Below are 16,088 nucleotides of genomic sequence, written 5' to 3'. Positions count from 1 at the left end.
ACACTGTGGTCGCCTGAGCTCTGCAAACCGAAATTGCATTTGTCTCATACTTATGTACCAGATGTCCCACTGGGACTGGTTTACTATAGAGCTGCCAGCAGCTGCATAGGTTTGTATGACATCGTAGTCAAAATATCCAGGCGCTAATGAACAAAAGGCGCAATTTATATTATTTCAGTCCTACGCGACATCTATACTGTATAAACAAAACAAGAATTGGCTATATTGGCCTATATTTATTCAGCGTGCATTTTTATATTGTACTCTGCTTCTTGTATTAACATAGTATACACTGTGTTATTATAATGAATATTTAAGATAACTGCATATCTGGATCGTTTTAAACTGTAAATTTAGCAGCCACAATTTTATTTCGCACTTTTACCCAGCAGTTTTTACCCCCAGCGTGTTTATTTTAACAACTGTTGTCTTACAGCTAAATTGCCCTTTTCTTTGTTGTTGTAATTAAATGTAGCTACATTTCGTATACTATATACTTGAAAAGATGAATAAAACTCGTTTTGTGTCACATATAAATAATTTTATACAATAACGCATGCAAAAAAAATGTCATAACTTTTATTAAATATTAAATTTTTAGGTAGAATTAACCTCGTTTTAAAGGCGAGGCACAAAAATATGGTCAACTCGCTCTATAAAAAAAAACAATGAAAACACAGCTGTTATTATATATAGCAGTTTTTTACACACGGGAATAAAACTGTTTTTTTTTACACGTAAAAGCAATGTTGGGCATGCAGTATTTTACAGTAAATTTGTTATACGAAATTTCTGCAGTTTAAGAATGAAATACTTGAAAATATATAAAAACGTATTTTTGCAGTTTTAACACCTAAAATGAATGTAATACTAAAATGATTGAATTTTATTCTAAAGCAATAAAAAGGCAGTAAAAACTGGAGATTTCATTTAAATGACGTAGTTGCTTTTTCATTTTAAAGTCAACATATCTAAATATATATAAACAGTTTAATATAATTTGTTTTAATACACATTATTATACCATATACATATATGCACTAAACAAGTGAAAAAAGCAGGCAAACAAATTATGGATACCGATAACTGTTTTTCGTTCAGTTGATTTAGTTCCATATTCATTCATTCAATCAAACAGGTTCACGGCCAAGTAAAGCAGAACCAACATCAGAACTATTATTGAGAAATTAACAGCAAGGTCTTTTAAACTCCGAGCATTAACTGTTTCCATTTGGATGTGATCTGTTGGCTTGTGACGTAATATAGTACAAATATGTAGGTTGTAGGCCTTATCGAACCAGCAATTATTGTTTATTTTTAATATGACTGCTTGCTAGCACAGCAGTTTTACGCTGCAAAAAGTTAGTTAAAAGTAGTATAGTACTAGCAGGGTGGGGTAAGATGGGACCAATTTTCATAGAACCATTTTTTTTATTTTCTGGTCCCTGTTGGTAGTAAACAAATAACATTCAAAGGATTGTAAAACCGCATCCTCACGACTCCTATAAACCGTTGTTAATGCTTTAAAACACGTTTAGGATATTTGGATATTATGCGCTAAAGGTGTCCCGTCTTCCCACCCTACTGTATTATAGCATAGCGTTTATTTAAAATAATAGCAGACTTAGATTGTAGTATTTTAAATAAAAACACGAAAACTAGTTCATTTTATTGTTAATTAGTAATTTGGTGCTTCGGAAAACAGTTTAAAAACCCTGCTTTTATAGCAGTTTGCCACGAAAAAAACGGAAATTCGGCAACGTGTATAGCTATGGTTTGTAGTTCTTAACCTGTTGTATAGGTACGCTTTGTGCTACAATATTTAATAAAAAAGGTAATTTTGCCCTTTAATGTGTTTTTTAAATATATAGAAATGTAGGAAAGGTTAAAAGCCGTTGGTATACATATATGTGGAAAAAGTAAATATTCCAAGGCGTTCATCGTCAATAAACTACGGAGCATAAAAGCCTCTTTAAAACCGCACGCCCACTCAGTGGCAAACTAAATACAATATTTAGGGCTAGGCTGTTGCAACTGCGTTAATAAGTAAAGTGGGGTGGGGAAGACGGGACACTGGTGGAGCAAGACGGGACACTGGGACACCTTTAGCACATAACTTTCAAACGTCCTGAACGTGTTTGAAACAATTAAACAACGGTCCATGGAAGTTGTGAGAATACGGTTTTATAATTCTGTGAATGTTCTTTGTTTACTTCTAAATTGGACGTGAAAATAGAATAAACAGGTGTCCCATCTTTCCCCACCCTACTATATTCTCATACATGCAAAACTTGGGTCCTTATAGAAAGTCAGAAATTTTGCATATAAAAAGCTATTATGTTAAATTTGCTGTTCAATACAACGCACACTGACCTAGTGGAGTAGCAAATACAAAACCACTGCTTTAATTTATGCTGTTTGATCATAACCATAAAACTGCTACTGTTTAAAAGCGTATCTTCAAACTGCTTTAGTCTATAAAATATGCAGTGTATATCTATTGCTCTTGCTTTGCTACGTGATCCAAGCCAGGTACCCCCTCTTAAAACGTCAAACATAAGTGGCCACTGTGGCTTAGAGCAGCGTTCTATAGTTCCTTGAATAATACTGCGGCAAAGGCGAAACATTTCCGCCTAAATCTGTAGCGCTCGTTTGTTGACTTCAAAACCCGTTTAGTGCAATCAGCATCCATTACTATTAAGCATGTACATTCCTCACTTTGGAAAATGAATGTGTTGAATTAATCACACCTCCTACGTACTGTTTGTACAGGACAGAGCGAGGCGGCTTTTACAGCCAATATTAGACGTTGTAAAACCCATCTCACCCGTATTGAATTGAAATACGACCATTGTATAAAACCCGCGCGTCGGAAACGTTGTGAAAATTACACATCATTGTCAGCTTTATTTATCCGAAGACATAAATTATAGATTTTCAAAGACAAACAAGCTTTTATCAGAATTTACCAGAAACATGTTTTTGGAAAACCGAATGTAGTACAGTGGGGGAAGATGTAACACCTTTAGCACCGAATATTCAAATATCCTAATCATGTTTTAAACAATTAACAACGGTCTATGTAAGTCGTGCGGATACAGCTTATTAATTCTCTAAATGTTCTTTTTACTATCAAATGAGAGGAGAATTTACAACGAAAAGGTGTCCCATCCTACGTTAGATGTGTAAGCGAACATAAAAAAAAAACTTTAACAGAATTATTACAACTACAGTTTTTAACGTTGCTTGTAAAAAGGGCAACAAAATACGCGATATTAAAATTAAACACCATTATTTTTTATTTCCTTCTTCAGCTGGCTGTACCACAAACTGTAGTCTTGTAGTTGCGCAACTTGACGATCCAACCTCTTATAACCGGGCACTTTTATATGAGAGAAGTCGTCCCAGCTGGTTGTGTCAACGCATGAAAACTGCAACATATCGTGGGTTATAACTGGCAGGGGTAATTTGTTGGTATTTTTTCTAGGGCAAATTTTCATTTGAATTAGGTGTTAAAATATGTGCATTAAACAAACATAAAAACTATAAAAAAGTCCTTGGGCAAGACACTTAACTGCAATTGCTCCAAGCCAGTGCTCACTAATGAAATGTCCAAATTATCAGCTATATATAAAAAATGAAAAATTCCCCCAAAAATAATCACCCACAAAGTGACATACATGGCAACTCATATAGTGCATGAACGCCCATATTATAAAGATTGGCCTTTTCTGGCCACGCGAGGTTAAAGTGAGTTACATAATTCATTACCAACATACACCTTGTGCACTTTGTTTTTACTTACATGGTTAGCAAATAAGGTCATGGACACGACTTGTGGTTGAAACAAATTAAGAACCTTCCCGATAAGTTCCTTATAATCTTTCATGATGACGTTCGTCTCAAAACTGACATAGGAGAACTCCGGTTCAAGTGTGACATGAATCGTCCAATATTGGTTCTGTGTGTAAAGGTAAAATTGAGTTATTTCTTTGACTATGATACTCATGGTACACCAAACCTGAGTAGCAGCCTATTTTCTGCACTGCATTAAAGAGCAAATACTATGAATCGATAAGTTAAATTTGTTGCTTAGAAGATAGAAATCTATATGCATCTTCTTTAAGCCAATTAATGAAAATTTCTCCAACCCAGTGTTCAATAATGAGTTATCAAAATTTTCACTCTCATAATAAAATTTTAACCACAAAGTTCACACGTGATAATAAAATATTCACCACAAAATTGCAGACGTGATAACTCGTGAGGATGAGGTGTATGAACTTTAATTGTTTTCACTTAATTTTGCCGACAGTTTATTTTCAAGATATAAGCAACGAAATATGTTACCTTATCCAACAGACCATTCATAGAGTAACCACATGGGTCAAATAGAATCGAATTTATTTTGGATCCAGGTAGAATATCAGATATTCCAATATCCTGTGAATATGAAAATTTGATTTGATAAACATAAGATTAAACAATTAACAAAACATAATTTTTATTTATCTTTTCGAAAACGTTAGCGAAAAAGGAGGTTTGATACATTTTTTTGTAATGTGTATCTATAGTCTATACATACAACAAAACCAAACATACACATGCATGATAAACTAAATCCCATGTGTTTTAGTTTCCTGTGTCTTTTGTTTGAACAGAAAACGATCGGATATCAAAGGTTAATATCACAACTATTTTCTATGCATTGCATTGCAGCAAAAATAAGTTTTAAACAAAATCTTATCCAATGTTAAAATATTTGTTACTAGAATAATGTGTTGTGTCTTTTATTTAAAAATTTTTAATTTAAAAAAAGTTTAATAAATTTGTGGCAAAATAGCCCAATGGCGTTTTGGTGAAAATGAAAATGTTTTTATACAAACAAAAGCACGTAGGTATTTAAATCCAGATTGGAAATTTTGTTTCTTCATTCAGGTATTTATTATTACCAATTTTTTGATCAATTTTTGTCTGAAGAAATTTGTTTTGCACAGATTTACACCAATTTTTTTATCCAATTAATCAAGGTTCATTATGGCGGTATTGATTACAAACAGTATTGATTTTTTTCTGAATCAGTAAAATTGCAAGTTTTGGTGAAAACCTAAATTTTGGGGAAGGATTTTGGAATGTGTCTTTTGAACTTAAACAGATAGCTGTAAATTAAGTTATATGTACATTTTAAGATTCAATAATGTTTTGCAGTTTTTTGTAAAACATTTATATTTCATTAAATAAGTTACTAAAAATTGACACTATAAAATATGGGAAATACCTCAGTAAACTTAGCTGCGTTTCTAACATTGCCTTTCTCATCACAGCGTGTGAACTTTTGCATGCTCTCTACGCTTAGATTAGTCATCAGGATCTCCAAGGTTTGGTCTGGTTGATTGACACCAATCAGCGAAGTATTCTCCGGGTGGTTTAAGGTGTAAAGGTACCAACAATCTCGGTTCATTCGCCCAAGACAGTAAGATGCACTTTCTTTAAAAAAGATTGTATATATATATATATATATAGTAATTAAAATCGATCTGATAGTACAGTGCTGCTACTTAACTGAAGGAAAATGAGTTCTAGAGACCAGAGCTGCCTATAATGTGTTGACAAATTTTGAAACGAATGTCTTTAATGAAGCCATTTCCTTTAACGCTAATTGCTTAAGCCTTGTGGTTACTAATGGATTGTGGAAACTGACAATCATATAGATAGATAACCACAAAGTTGCATGGAATTGGAAACAGACATGTGACTGAAGCCATAACATCCAAAACCTATAAGGTACAAATGCACAATAGAACAACAAAACAATTCCAAGTTATCTAACATTCGTGGACAATTAAGTTCATTATTTTAATCGAACACTTAACATTTACATTTTATTAATAACATATGTATATATATATATGTATGTACCAGAAAGTATGGTATCCAAGTAAACTGTTTCGTCCTGAAAAGTTTTATACGGGTGAGGTTGGTTGTCCGGCTTTATGAAGTTTTTCCTCGAGTAAAAGAAATCCTGAAAATAATGATAAGTTACTAAAAATTGACACTTTTATGTCATACCAACAAGAATAAAAAACTAAAAAAATATACATATACCACGGTAAAACAAAATAGCTTTGTCAGAATTATGAATTAACAGCAAATGATAATTAAAAACCCTAATAAATAATCCATTAATCACCTACAAAGTTACATACGTGGTAACTCGTCAGCAGGCAGATGCCGATGGTGTATTAAACAGAAGACCAGTGTTATAACTATATATATGTGTAAGATGAAACATAAAAATACATATGAAACAAATATATTATGTATGAAACATATAGTAGGGTAGGAGAAGAGAGGACACCTTTAGCATATAATATCCAAATATCCTGATCAAGTTTTAAAGAATTAACAATGGTCTTTCGGGGTCATGAGCAAACGGATTAATATTTGTGAATGTTGTTTGTTTACTACCATATGGGACAAGAAAATAGAACGAAAAGGTATCCCATCTTTCCCCACCCTACTTTATATAATATGTATGAAACAGAACACTGGTGTTTAGATAAATATAAATTACCGCAACTGTATCAAAACCACATTCATCCTGCACAAGTTGGATGATGAATGGCAATGCTTGCAAGCAGAGCGTCGTTCCACAAGTTTTCAAGATGATTCTTTCACGAGACACGAATAGACTTGATTCACTATCAACAAATACCGGTGTGTTAAACATCAAACAGTTTGTTGCCCTGACCACAGACCATGTGTTAGACACTCATACACAATACAGTAAGTCTGTGACTGTTTCATACCATTATTGGGGCATCCATGTGCCATGGAGTATAATTTATGATTTAAAGTAAAGACACAATTTGGACTTATAAATAAATTATAAGAGGTTGCCTATTCTTTTGCAGACTTGCAGTGGTTTCATACACCTCATGCATACTTTTGAATTCATATTTAGTTTACGCAAAACAATTGCTTGATTTTTCTTATTGTCATTTGTATATTATAATGCAGCTGAAAATTAGGAACCCCATTAGTAATCACTAGATTTTTGTATCTTGCCCAAAACACATATTAATATTGTACAGTATCAAGTTATCAATCTTTCGTAAACTTATTTACCTTAGAATGTAAGCGGTCTGGTCTTGATGCTTCATTTCATCAAGTATCTTACAATGAACATGGGTTAAAATATTTTCCCATTTCCACCTGTAGGATATTAAAACCACTGTTTCACAAACCTCGTGCCCGCACATTGCCACTGATTTAACTTTAATATTTTATGAGTTGTTACAACTTATGTAGCAATTCACCTATAACGAGCCTTATAGGCGTTATGTTTTTTTTATTTTTTTACAAAATCTGTAGACATTAATGTTAAAATCCAGTTATATTTATAGTGTGAAAAATAAACAACTTCATTGAATCATTGGTTCAAGTGTCAAATACTGTATAACTTAGATTGTTTGTAGAGGCTAGATACTTAACAGAAAGGTCAAATCTGTATTAAAGTGTAAAACTTGAGGGAGCCAAAACATATTATGACACCTTTTTTAAAACTGGGGGGGCATTTCATCCCAGATTCTCAGACACTACTAACTAGACGCCTATGTGTCAAGTATTTAATCACCTTTCAATTAAATTTGCTCCTTTCTTTGGTCCATCTGGTGCAGATGATGAAAACCAAATCTCCATTAACTTTTCGACTCCTTCAAAAAACCAACTTTGGGGTGCGCCATCTTTTACATCAACAACACTCATGACTACTTTGATAGTTTATCACTGGTGCAATGGTGTGTGTATTTGTTTCTCAATAAACTGACTTTAAAGTTTGTTTTTTTCGTCAGCTGTGTCAGCTCACATCAAAGCCCATCAGAAAATATGAATTTGCGTTGAAGATTGGTCAGGTATACATCATACATATACCAGCAATGTAATAATTAAGCCAGATTAACGGTGTACGTGTGTTGTTTCTGTGGTTAAAATAAGAAGGTTGTATGGTAAAAGTAAAACCTATAAAATAGCAGAGATTTTCGTGCTGAATTTTATGTAATTTGAAACACGAAAAGTAATAACTGTACAGTCATACAGCAGGTCCAGTAAAAAATAGGAATCATTTTGAACTTGACAAAGGGGATTGCAAAAATCAATAAATTAACTCATATATATACTTCTTAACTGCTTCATTGCTTATGCTGGCTAGCCTCTTCAGTCTGCAAGAAATGAACTAGAGTACTAGATGGACACCGCACGACCACAGCACGTGCAGCAGACATTACCTTTTATACCAACGTCTGGCGTCTCTAATAACTTTGCCTTTTACCAACGTCACATTTAACCGGCTTCGCACATTTTGCGGTTAGCGGCGACATTGGCTTATTAGCCTTAAAAAATAAATTGTAAACGATCAGGTTAATAGTTAGCTTAGTTAACAACAACAATAAATATGAAGTGGAAAAGTGTAATCTGGAAAAGATAAAACTATACTGCGTGCCCAAAAGTATGTATAGGTGCATTATTATTACGCAGCGCAAAAATTGAACGAAATTAATTTGTGTTGTGAAAGTTGCAATTAAAGAAAGAGTTTACGTATTTTGTTTTTATATTATTTATTTGTGGAATATTTGAAATACAGAGGAAATGGAAACAGAAAATGGCGGTACAACAGCGACTGATACCACACACAAGGAAAAGGTGAATGAATGAATGAATGAATGTAACTTACTTTATCCTCGCGTGGCCGGAAAACGACAGTCGTTATAACACGGGTTTAACACCTCGTGCCAGCTTACGAGTTAAAAAGGTGCCATATTTATGTTATGTTAATTTCATGTGCAATCCAATAAACATAACAAAAACAAATGTTAATTTAAAAATGCGAAAGCTTAACTTTTTTAACACTTTGTGTTTTGCCATGGCTTAGTGGTTAAAATGTATGACTGCTGTGCACCAGCAGATATGTGTTTAAGCTTAATGCTGGCATCACTGTAAGGCAGTGGTTCCCAAACTTTTTTTAGCGTGACCCAAATCAGAGTTCTATAAACATCTCACGACCCATGTACCCCAGCCTCAAACATTGAAAAAATTCTTTCAATTTTGTCTTTATAAAAAGGCTAATACATGACGCACGTAAAAGTTGAAATACAACGTCTGTTTAACATCCAAGCCTGTTTTAAACCTTCTACGTGCCTAATGATTACGTGTCAACCCCACACAATCCAAGTTATAGGTGTGGTAAACGATGGCACAAGGTGTGTGAAATTTTGTTACCCCCACGGCCCCATTCGTGATGTGACTACAAATAATTTGCATTGTTTTATTCAATCTTTTTAGATCGTACATTCTATGGATGAAGTAAATCAAACAATCAAAGATTTTGAAACTTCTTCACAAACCAAATTCCTAAAACATTCCGGCAAAATTTATGGTCAGTTTAAAGTTTTAACGGTTATATGGTTTTCTATGAAAATGAAGTTTCTTACAGTAATCCCTGTGGTGTATGTAACTAGTTCTGCACTGAATGATTAGGCATCAACCAAAGATAAAGCTTATTTTTTTGGTTGAGTCGTCTATTACACACAAAGCCATTTTACTGCTCTTAGCATTGCTTACTAAAATTGTGTGAACTGTAGTTTTAAAAATTTGGTTGCCAAGTTTAATTAGTATTTTGATTGTGAATTTGTTGGAAAGCTATACTTCGATTAAGTAATTTAGAACGAAATCTGTATTATTTAATAGGCCTACCCAACGAAACATTTTATATTAATTTAGATAATACGCCACAGAAAAGCAAAGTTTTCTGGAGAGTGGACGATACTGGTGATATGGTGCCTTACTTTACAACTGGGTTTACAAAGTACATTTGTATTCATAGTAGAGATAGACATTCGGTAATTTAAACCTATGTATGTTTCATTCTTTATCTGGCCAATTTAAAGAAAATTTAAGGCTACTAATTTTAAGTTGAAATTTAATGTCAAATCTTTAAACCAAAAGTCCATAACCATTTTTTTAAAATTTTTTTTACAGTTTTTTTAGTTTTAACTAAAATATTAGGCGACTTTGTTAAAATACAGTTACACTCCGACTCGTATTTGTCAAACATAGGGAACCTCATTGATTAATGTGATGAATGCAATATACTTTGGCTCTGCTTGTTTGTGTATAGACAGACACCTAACAGCAGGGTAAAATTTGGGGTGTCTTTGCTAAAATACAGTAACACTCATATTTGTCAAACATAGGGAACCTCATGGATGCAGTGAATGCAATATAATATACTTTGGTTCTGTTTAATTGTATAGACTCGTAACCACAGGGAAAGGGTCATGTTGTGTGTAAAACTGGATCGCAAAAACATATGGTGGCACTTTTTCTCTAATATTATGTCTGGATCCAGGTGTATTAATTCAAATTTAAGTTTGTTTACATAATTTCTGTATGTTATTTTTTGACAGTATCTTAGCAAGAAGTGCACTTCAGAAAAAGATAAATTGTTGCGAATGCAAAAGAGTAAAAAGAGAGATTGTGGAGCTACTATTAGTGTATCGCATATGGTGCAATTCCCAGAGCTAAAGGTTGGTTTATTAAACATTTATTATATATATATATGTGAGTCGTGACTTAAAATATAATAATTAATATGAAATCTCTATTCTATATGCCTATAGAAAATTCATTTTTATTAGCCTACCTTCAAAATACATATATTGGGTGGTATAAATTATTTCCTTAGTTTAATAGTTATTATTACATAATACATACTAATTAAAGAATCCTTTTTAAAAAAAAACAACAATATATATGTGTGTTTTCTATGGGACTGTATTAATAAAACAATATAATATTATATATATATGTACTAATGTACATATATATATGTATATATATATATGTATATAATATATAATATTTTTGGGGACCTTTTTTGTAAATAAAATATAATTTTGTGCATTTTTACAGAAGCCAACCAATGTTGCGATTTATCAGAAAACTTTGGCCACCAGGTTCATTAAATATAGATTAACTACGGATAATAATATTAAACAAGAACCAACCTTTCGAATTGTTTTTCCACAAAACACCGACCACTCTGGCCATGTAATAGGAGGGGTAAGTTAAGTGATTTTTATATTGAATGAACGAATCTACTTTACTTTATCCTCGCGTGACTAAACAATTGATATAATACTGGTGTTTGTACACCACGTTCCAGCTTACGAGTTACCATGTTACATGTATGTTACTTCGTGGGTGATTTTTTTGGGGGGATTTTTTGATTTTTTTTATGCGCGGCTAATAATTTGAACAACACATTAGTGGCCACTGGGTTGGAGCAATTGTCGTTAAGTGTCTTGCCCAAGGACACATGGAGGAGGATCACTGGTTACATTTTGTGCCTGCTTATAAGTTATCACATGATAAACTGTCATTTTCCAATCTTGTTTGGTTAGCTTTTTAAGAGAAATCTTAAAAAATGGTTTAGCAGTAGCACTCCTAAATTATAAAAACAGTTTTAACCTGCTGTTAGGTGTCTATACAAACAAACAGAGCCAAAGTATATTGCATTCACCACATTAATCGAGGTTCCCTATGTCTGACAACTATGAGCTTGACTGTATTTTAACAATGTCACCCCAGCTTTTAACCTGCTGTTAGGTGTCTATACATGAAACAAGCAGAGCCATTGCTCCAATCCAGTGGTCACTGTTTGTGAAAAAGTTGTCCAAATTATCTACCACACACTAAAAAAAGAAAAAATTTTTTCCTAAAAAAATAATCACCCACAAAGTAACATAAATGATAACTCGTAATCTGATATGAGGTGTATGAAACAGAACACCTGTGTTTAACGACTGTCATTTCCGGTCAAGCGAGGATAAAGTAATTTACATTCGGTCATTCACTTTAACCATCACTTGTTCTACATAGCAGGATATCAAAGGTGAAATGGACGAACGCTTGGTGTTGAAAATCGATGAATACGTTAGTAATGGGGTTTCAAATGTGAAACATATTATGAACAATCTGGAGAAGTTTGTCACAGAGGATTTGTTCAAAGATGGAAGTATACCACTGCTTTCAAATAAACGATATTTCCCAACAGCTAAAGCTATTAAGAGACAATATCACAAGTAAATATATAATAGGGTGGGGGTACATCTAAACATGGGACACCTTTTTATTCTATTTCCTTATTTCATTTGGTAGTAAATGAAGAACATTTAAAAAAATATAAAACCGTATCCTTATGACTCTCATAGAGCGTTGTTAATTGTTAAAAACACTGTCAGGGTATTTGAACATAATGTGCTAAAGGTGTCCCATATTTCCCCACAGTACTATATTTGAAATTAAAAGTTTGGAATATGTTGTTGAGTGTTGCTGACAATAATAGTATGTGCCTGAAAGGGATCTTCTGGTATTTTTTTTGTGAATATTAAGATATTTGTATTTTTGTTAACAGAAACTAAGTGATAAAAATTGTCTCCTCTTTTCAGATCCTTCCTCCAAAAACAGTTATGTGAATATGACCAAGACACTCTCATGCGCGACATTGATCATTGGAAGCAAGAAATATCTCCTGAAGATAATATTTTGTTCCGGCCGTTTATTCCTACCCCTCCTATTGATAAAGATGACACTTTGTCCTCTCTTGATCATCAATTCCTCTTCGTTCATCAACTAGGCTGGCAAAGGGAGCTTTTGCATCGTTACGGAAACGATTTTTGTTTCCTGGACTTCACAGTAAAACAGACACGATTCGCGCTACCCCTGCATTTTCTTTGTGTGAAAACTAACTACTCCCATCAAGTAGTAGCGACGTTTGTAACGCAAGAAAACTCAGTGAGGCATATTGCTGAAGCTTTGGATATTTTAAAACACTGGTGCGAAAACTGGGAACCGAAGTTTATTTTTACAGATAATAACGAAGCAAGGACTGAAGCAATTGAACAAGTTTTTTCTGGTAAGCTATTTATTCGTTCTGTATTATGTGTTTTATGTTGTTTTACCCCTGCTTTAAATTGTTACCATAAAAACACATTAAGCAGTGCTTGTAATTTACTTTGGCCTTCTATAGAAAACCAAGGTAATGTTACTTTGCAATGTAGCTTTCCTATTCTATGTAAGTGAGGTCCTACAATGTGGTGCACCATAGGACCCAAAATTTAGGAGTGTTACCTTGAATTTTTGACTTGTTTAAATTTTTAGCATAACATTTATTTACAGGTTGCAAAGTCTTAATAAGTGAATTACACAAAGAGAGAGCTTGGTTAAAACGAGGCTATTTATCTGATGCTAAAGTTACTCCAGAAGCACAAGAACAAATTGTAGCTTTGTTAAAAGAAATTGCTCATTCTGAGGACGAGGCTTCATTTCAAAAATCACATGATGAACTAATGAACAGAGAAGATTCAAAAATGAATAGCAAACTTCAAAGTTATTTAAATTCCTGGTTCTCCATAAAAGAAGTAAGCATGGCATTGCAAGTGACTTATTTACTTGGTTTAATATAACAGGCCAACGGGGGTGTTCTACCGTGTTCAATCATACACCCAGTGCCAGCTTACAAGTTACCATGTGGGTGGTTTTTGGGGGGAAATTTTGTTTTATATATGGCTAATAATTTGGACAACCCATTAGTGACCATTTGTGGTTTTAAGCAATTGCCACTTAGTGTCTTGCTTAAAGACACATACACCCACAAGAGCCACAATGGTAGCAGCAACGAGCTTTGAACCCATTACCTCTGGGTTAGAGGCAGGCGCGTCAACCACTCTGCCACAGCACCGATGTTATTGCAATCATTGGTATATTACCAATTTCAACCATACATTTATTGCATAACAGAGATGGTGTTGGCTGTATTGGCCCGAAGATATTCGTATTCTGATGCTTACCAACTATGGATTGGAACGCCATCATAATTTGTTTGAAGATATTCAAACTAAATTCAGACCAAGAAAAGTTCTACCGTTTTCGATTTCGTTTCTACACAAACATTTTCTCCCAGAACATTATAAGCAGTAAGTTGTTTTAATATGAAGATTGTTTTATCTGTAATAGTTAAAGATAACTATATTTATAATAGCAACATAGCCGTAGCGTTAGAGGACCCAAATTTTGAATCCTAATTTTAGGCCTAAATATCACCCTGCTGTTAAGTGTCTGTAGAAACAAGCAGTGCAAAAGTATACGGAGTTATAAGACAGGTCTCCAACTGTCCACCACTTTGTCTGGCGCTGTGGCATAGTGGTTAGTGCGCCTGCCTGTAACCCAGAGATAATGGGTTCAAGGCTCGACGCTGCTACCATTGTGGGCATACGTGTCCTTGGGCAAGACATTTAACGGCAATTGCTACAACTCAGTGGTCACTAATGGATTACACAAATTATCAGCCATAGATAAAAACAATCACCCACAAAGTTACATACGTGGTAACTTGAAGCGCTCACGAGGTGTATGAAACAGAACAGAGAACACCCATGTTATAACGAAACTCGTAATACTCCCTAAATTAACACCCCATTCACCCCACCCACCCCAGGTACTTGGTGAAATGCACCCGTGACTTGCGCAGCGGGGCAAAACTACCGGGCAGTGTTGCATATCTATCGTGTGGTTGTGATCCATCAAGTATAGGGAAGGACTTCACCAACGTCAAGACGCTCGATTCACTTTATAAACAACGAGCGCTGGGGTGATATCACCGATATATATATATGGATTAGTTATATATAACCATTTTTGAATCAGTTATAATTATATATAAGCATACCTTTACTGTATAAATATATTTGATTGTTTATAATGTTTTCAAACTTATTTGAATCGGTTCCGTTATAATTGTAAAACAGATCTCCCAACAGTTTTTATTTGTGATTTAAGGACTCACAAACTTTTTGTGTATGATCTCTTGTTGTAAAACATATGAAAAACAATTGTGTTATACACATACACATACACATATACATGTACTGTTGTGTTTCTATTAAAACTAACCAGAAAACCTGTGTTTAATGAACCCACGTAAATACATTGAATTGGTGGACCAACGGAATATGAAAATATGTATATAGATGAACATGCTCAAATGTGGTCTAACGGTTTTTAAACTTTGTTGATAAGAATCTCTACCTGAATATAAGTTTCATTTTACCCATGGTACTTCCCTTTACCTGCATTAACGTTAATCCAACCCATAACAGATTAATCAGGTTTGCGAGTGGCAAAGTAGACGCTTCAATGGACGGTGGAATGGACCTCGTTGGTGCGTTGAATGAATCGTCCGTACACCTTGTGCGGGCTGCAGTTGTGAGTATTTAACCGTGTTCATGCAGCTTTGTGGTTGGGTGATTGCATTGTAACCGAAGGGTACGGGGTTCAAGGCTCGATAATGATAGGTGTATGTGGTCTTGGGCAAGACACTTAACATGAATTGCTCCAACCCAGGGGTCACTAATGTCATCCTGGGTGTTTGGGTAATGTGCCAATCCTGAATTAAATCCCAGATTCCATGGTATGCCTTGTTGGAATACAAAGTTTTACTAATATGTTTACCTTTAATAAAAGGTTTAAAAATAGAACTAACAACACATCATAACCCATATAACCCCAACAAATTATAACATCTCGATCATACACCCCCACCCCAGGCCCACAGCCATTACTTTGTTGTTCGGAACTTCTTCGAGAAATTATCAAAGTTGACTTCGACCTCCCAACCCCTCATGGAGGTTCTACACCAGTTGTCGTTGTTCTACGCGCTTGACGGGATCGCTCAGCATAGTGGGGAGTTTCTTGAGGTCTGTGATGTCATAATATGGTTTTTTGTAATCACGCACAGAAATAAATTGTTGGTTGTTAGACAACACTGGTTTGTTGCTCAATGCTGCCACCATTGTGGGTGTATGTGTCCTTGGGCAAGAACACTTAACGACAATTGCTCCAACCCAGTGGTCACTAATCGGTTGTCTGAATCAACCATACTTAAAATCAATTACCCACAAAGTCACATACGTGGTAACTCATAAACAGGCACGCGGTGTATGAAACAGAACATCCGTGTTATAACGACTGTC

At 34.4% G+C, this 16,088-nt stretch overlaps 3 protein-coding genes across 4 annotated transcripts in view; 2 read left to right on the top strand and 1 right to left on the bottom strand.

Moving 5' to 3' along the window:
• Window positions 1–2,883: 2,883 nt before the first annotated feature.
• Window positions 2,884–8,537, bottom strand: LOC100176333 (S-adenosylmethionine decarboxylase proenzyme). The gene is made up of 8 exons (XM_002126796.5): window positions 7,637–8,537; window positions 7,129–7,215; window positions 6,575–6,701; window positions 5,920–6,022; window positions 5,279–5,487; window positions 4,351–4,443; window positions 3,806–3,961; window positions 2,884–3,431 (listed from the first exon to the last, which is right to left on the bottom strand). Exons 1-8 carry the CDS (start codon window positions 7,765–7,767, stop codon window positions 3,282–3,284), a joined length of 1,056 nt encoding a protein of 351 aa, XP_002126832.1. The 5' UTR covers window positions 7,768–8,537; the 3' UTR covers window positions 2,884–3,281.
• The window catches only part of LOC100181021 (protein lin-7 homolog C-like), a 20,932-nt gene continuing 8,348 nt past the window's right edge, over window positions 3,505–16,088 (top strand). The window contains exon 1 of the mRNA XM_026840048.1: window positions 3,505–3,509. The gene's annotated coding sequence lies outside the window, so the exon portion shown is untranslated. The remainder of the gene's footprint in view (window positions 3,510–16,088) is intronic.
• LOC100178657 overlaps window positions 8,542–16,088 on the top strand; it is an 8,641-nt gene continuing 1,094 nt past the window's right edge. Inside the window, exons 1-9 of one of the 2 annotated variants that reach the window (XM_009863310.3) lie at window positions 8,542–8,700; window positions 9,340–9,433; window positions 9,778–9,896; window positions 10,464–10,583; window positions 10,969–11,118; window positions 11,941–12,140; window positions 12,507–12,973; window positions 13,237–13,478; window positions 13,858–14,033. In XM_009863310.3, the coding sequence (XP_009861612.1) occupies window positions 8,647–8,700; window positions 9,340–9,433; window positions 9,778–9,896; window positions 10,464–10,583; window positions 10,969–11,118; window positions 11,941–12,140; window positions 12,507–12,973; window positions 13,237–13,478; window positions 13,858–14,033 (1,622 nt within the window). In that variant the 5' untranslated portion in view covers window positions 8,542–8,646. Of the gene's footprint in view, window positions 8,701–9,339; window positions 9,434–9,777; window positions 9,897–10,463; window positions 10,584–10,968; window positions 11,119–11,937; window positions 12,141–12,506; window positions 12,974–13,236; window positions 13,479–13,857; window positions 14,034–16,088 lie in introns of both variants that reach the window. The other variant, XM_026840044.1, reaches the window with a different exon arrangement.

This window comes from Ciona intestinalis, unplaced genomic scaffold (genome assembly GCF_000224145.3).
Source record: "Ciona intestinalis unplaced genomic scaffold, KH HT001103.1, whole genome shotgun sequence".
Taxonomy (NCBI): domain Eukaryota; kingdom Metazoa; phylum Chordata; class Ascidiacea; order Phlebobranchia; family Cionidae; genus Ciona; species Ciona intestinalis.
This window is presented reverse-complemented; position numbering and strand designations above follow the sequence as displayed.

Coding starts and splice junctions, on each gene's coding strand:
- LOC100176333 (XM_002126796.5), bottom strand. CDS start 7,767: ATGAGTGTTGTTGATGTAAAAGATGGCGCACCCCAAAGTTGGTTTTTT. Junction 3,962..4,350: donor TGAATGGTCTGTTGGATAAG/GTAACATATTTC, acceptor CTTTACACACAG/AACCAATATTGGACGATTCA. Junction 3,432..3,805: donor TGACCTTATTTGCTAACCAT/GTAAGTAAAAAC, acceptor GATATGTTGCAG/TTTTCATGCGTTGACACAAC.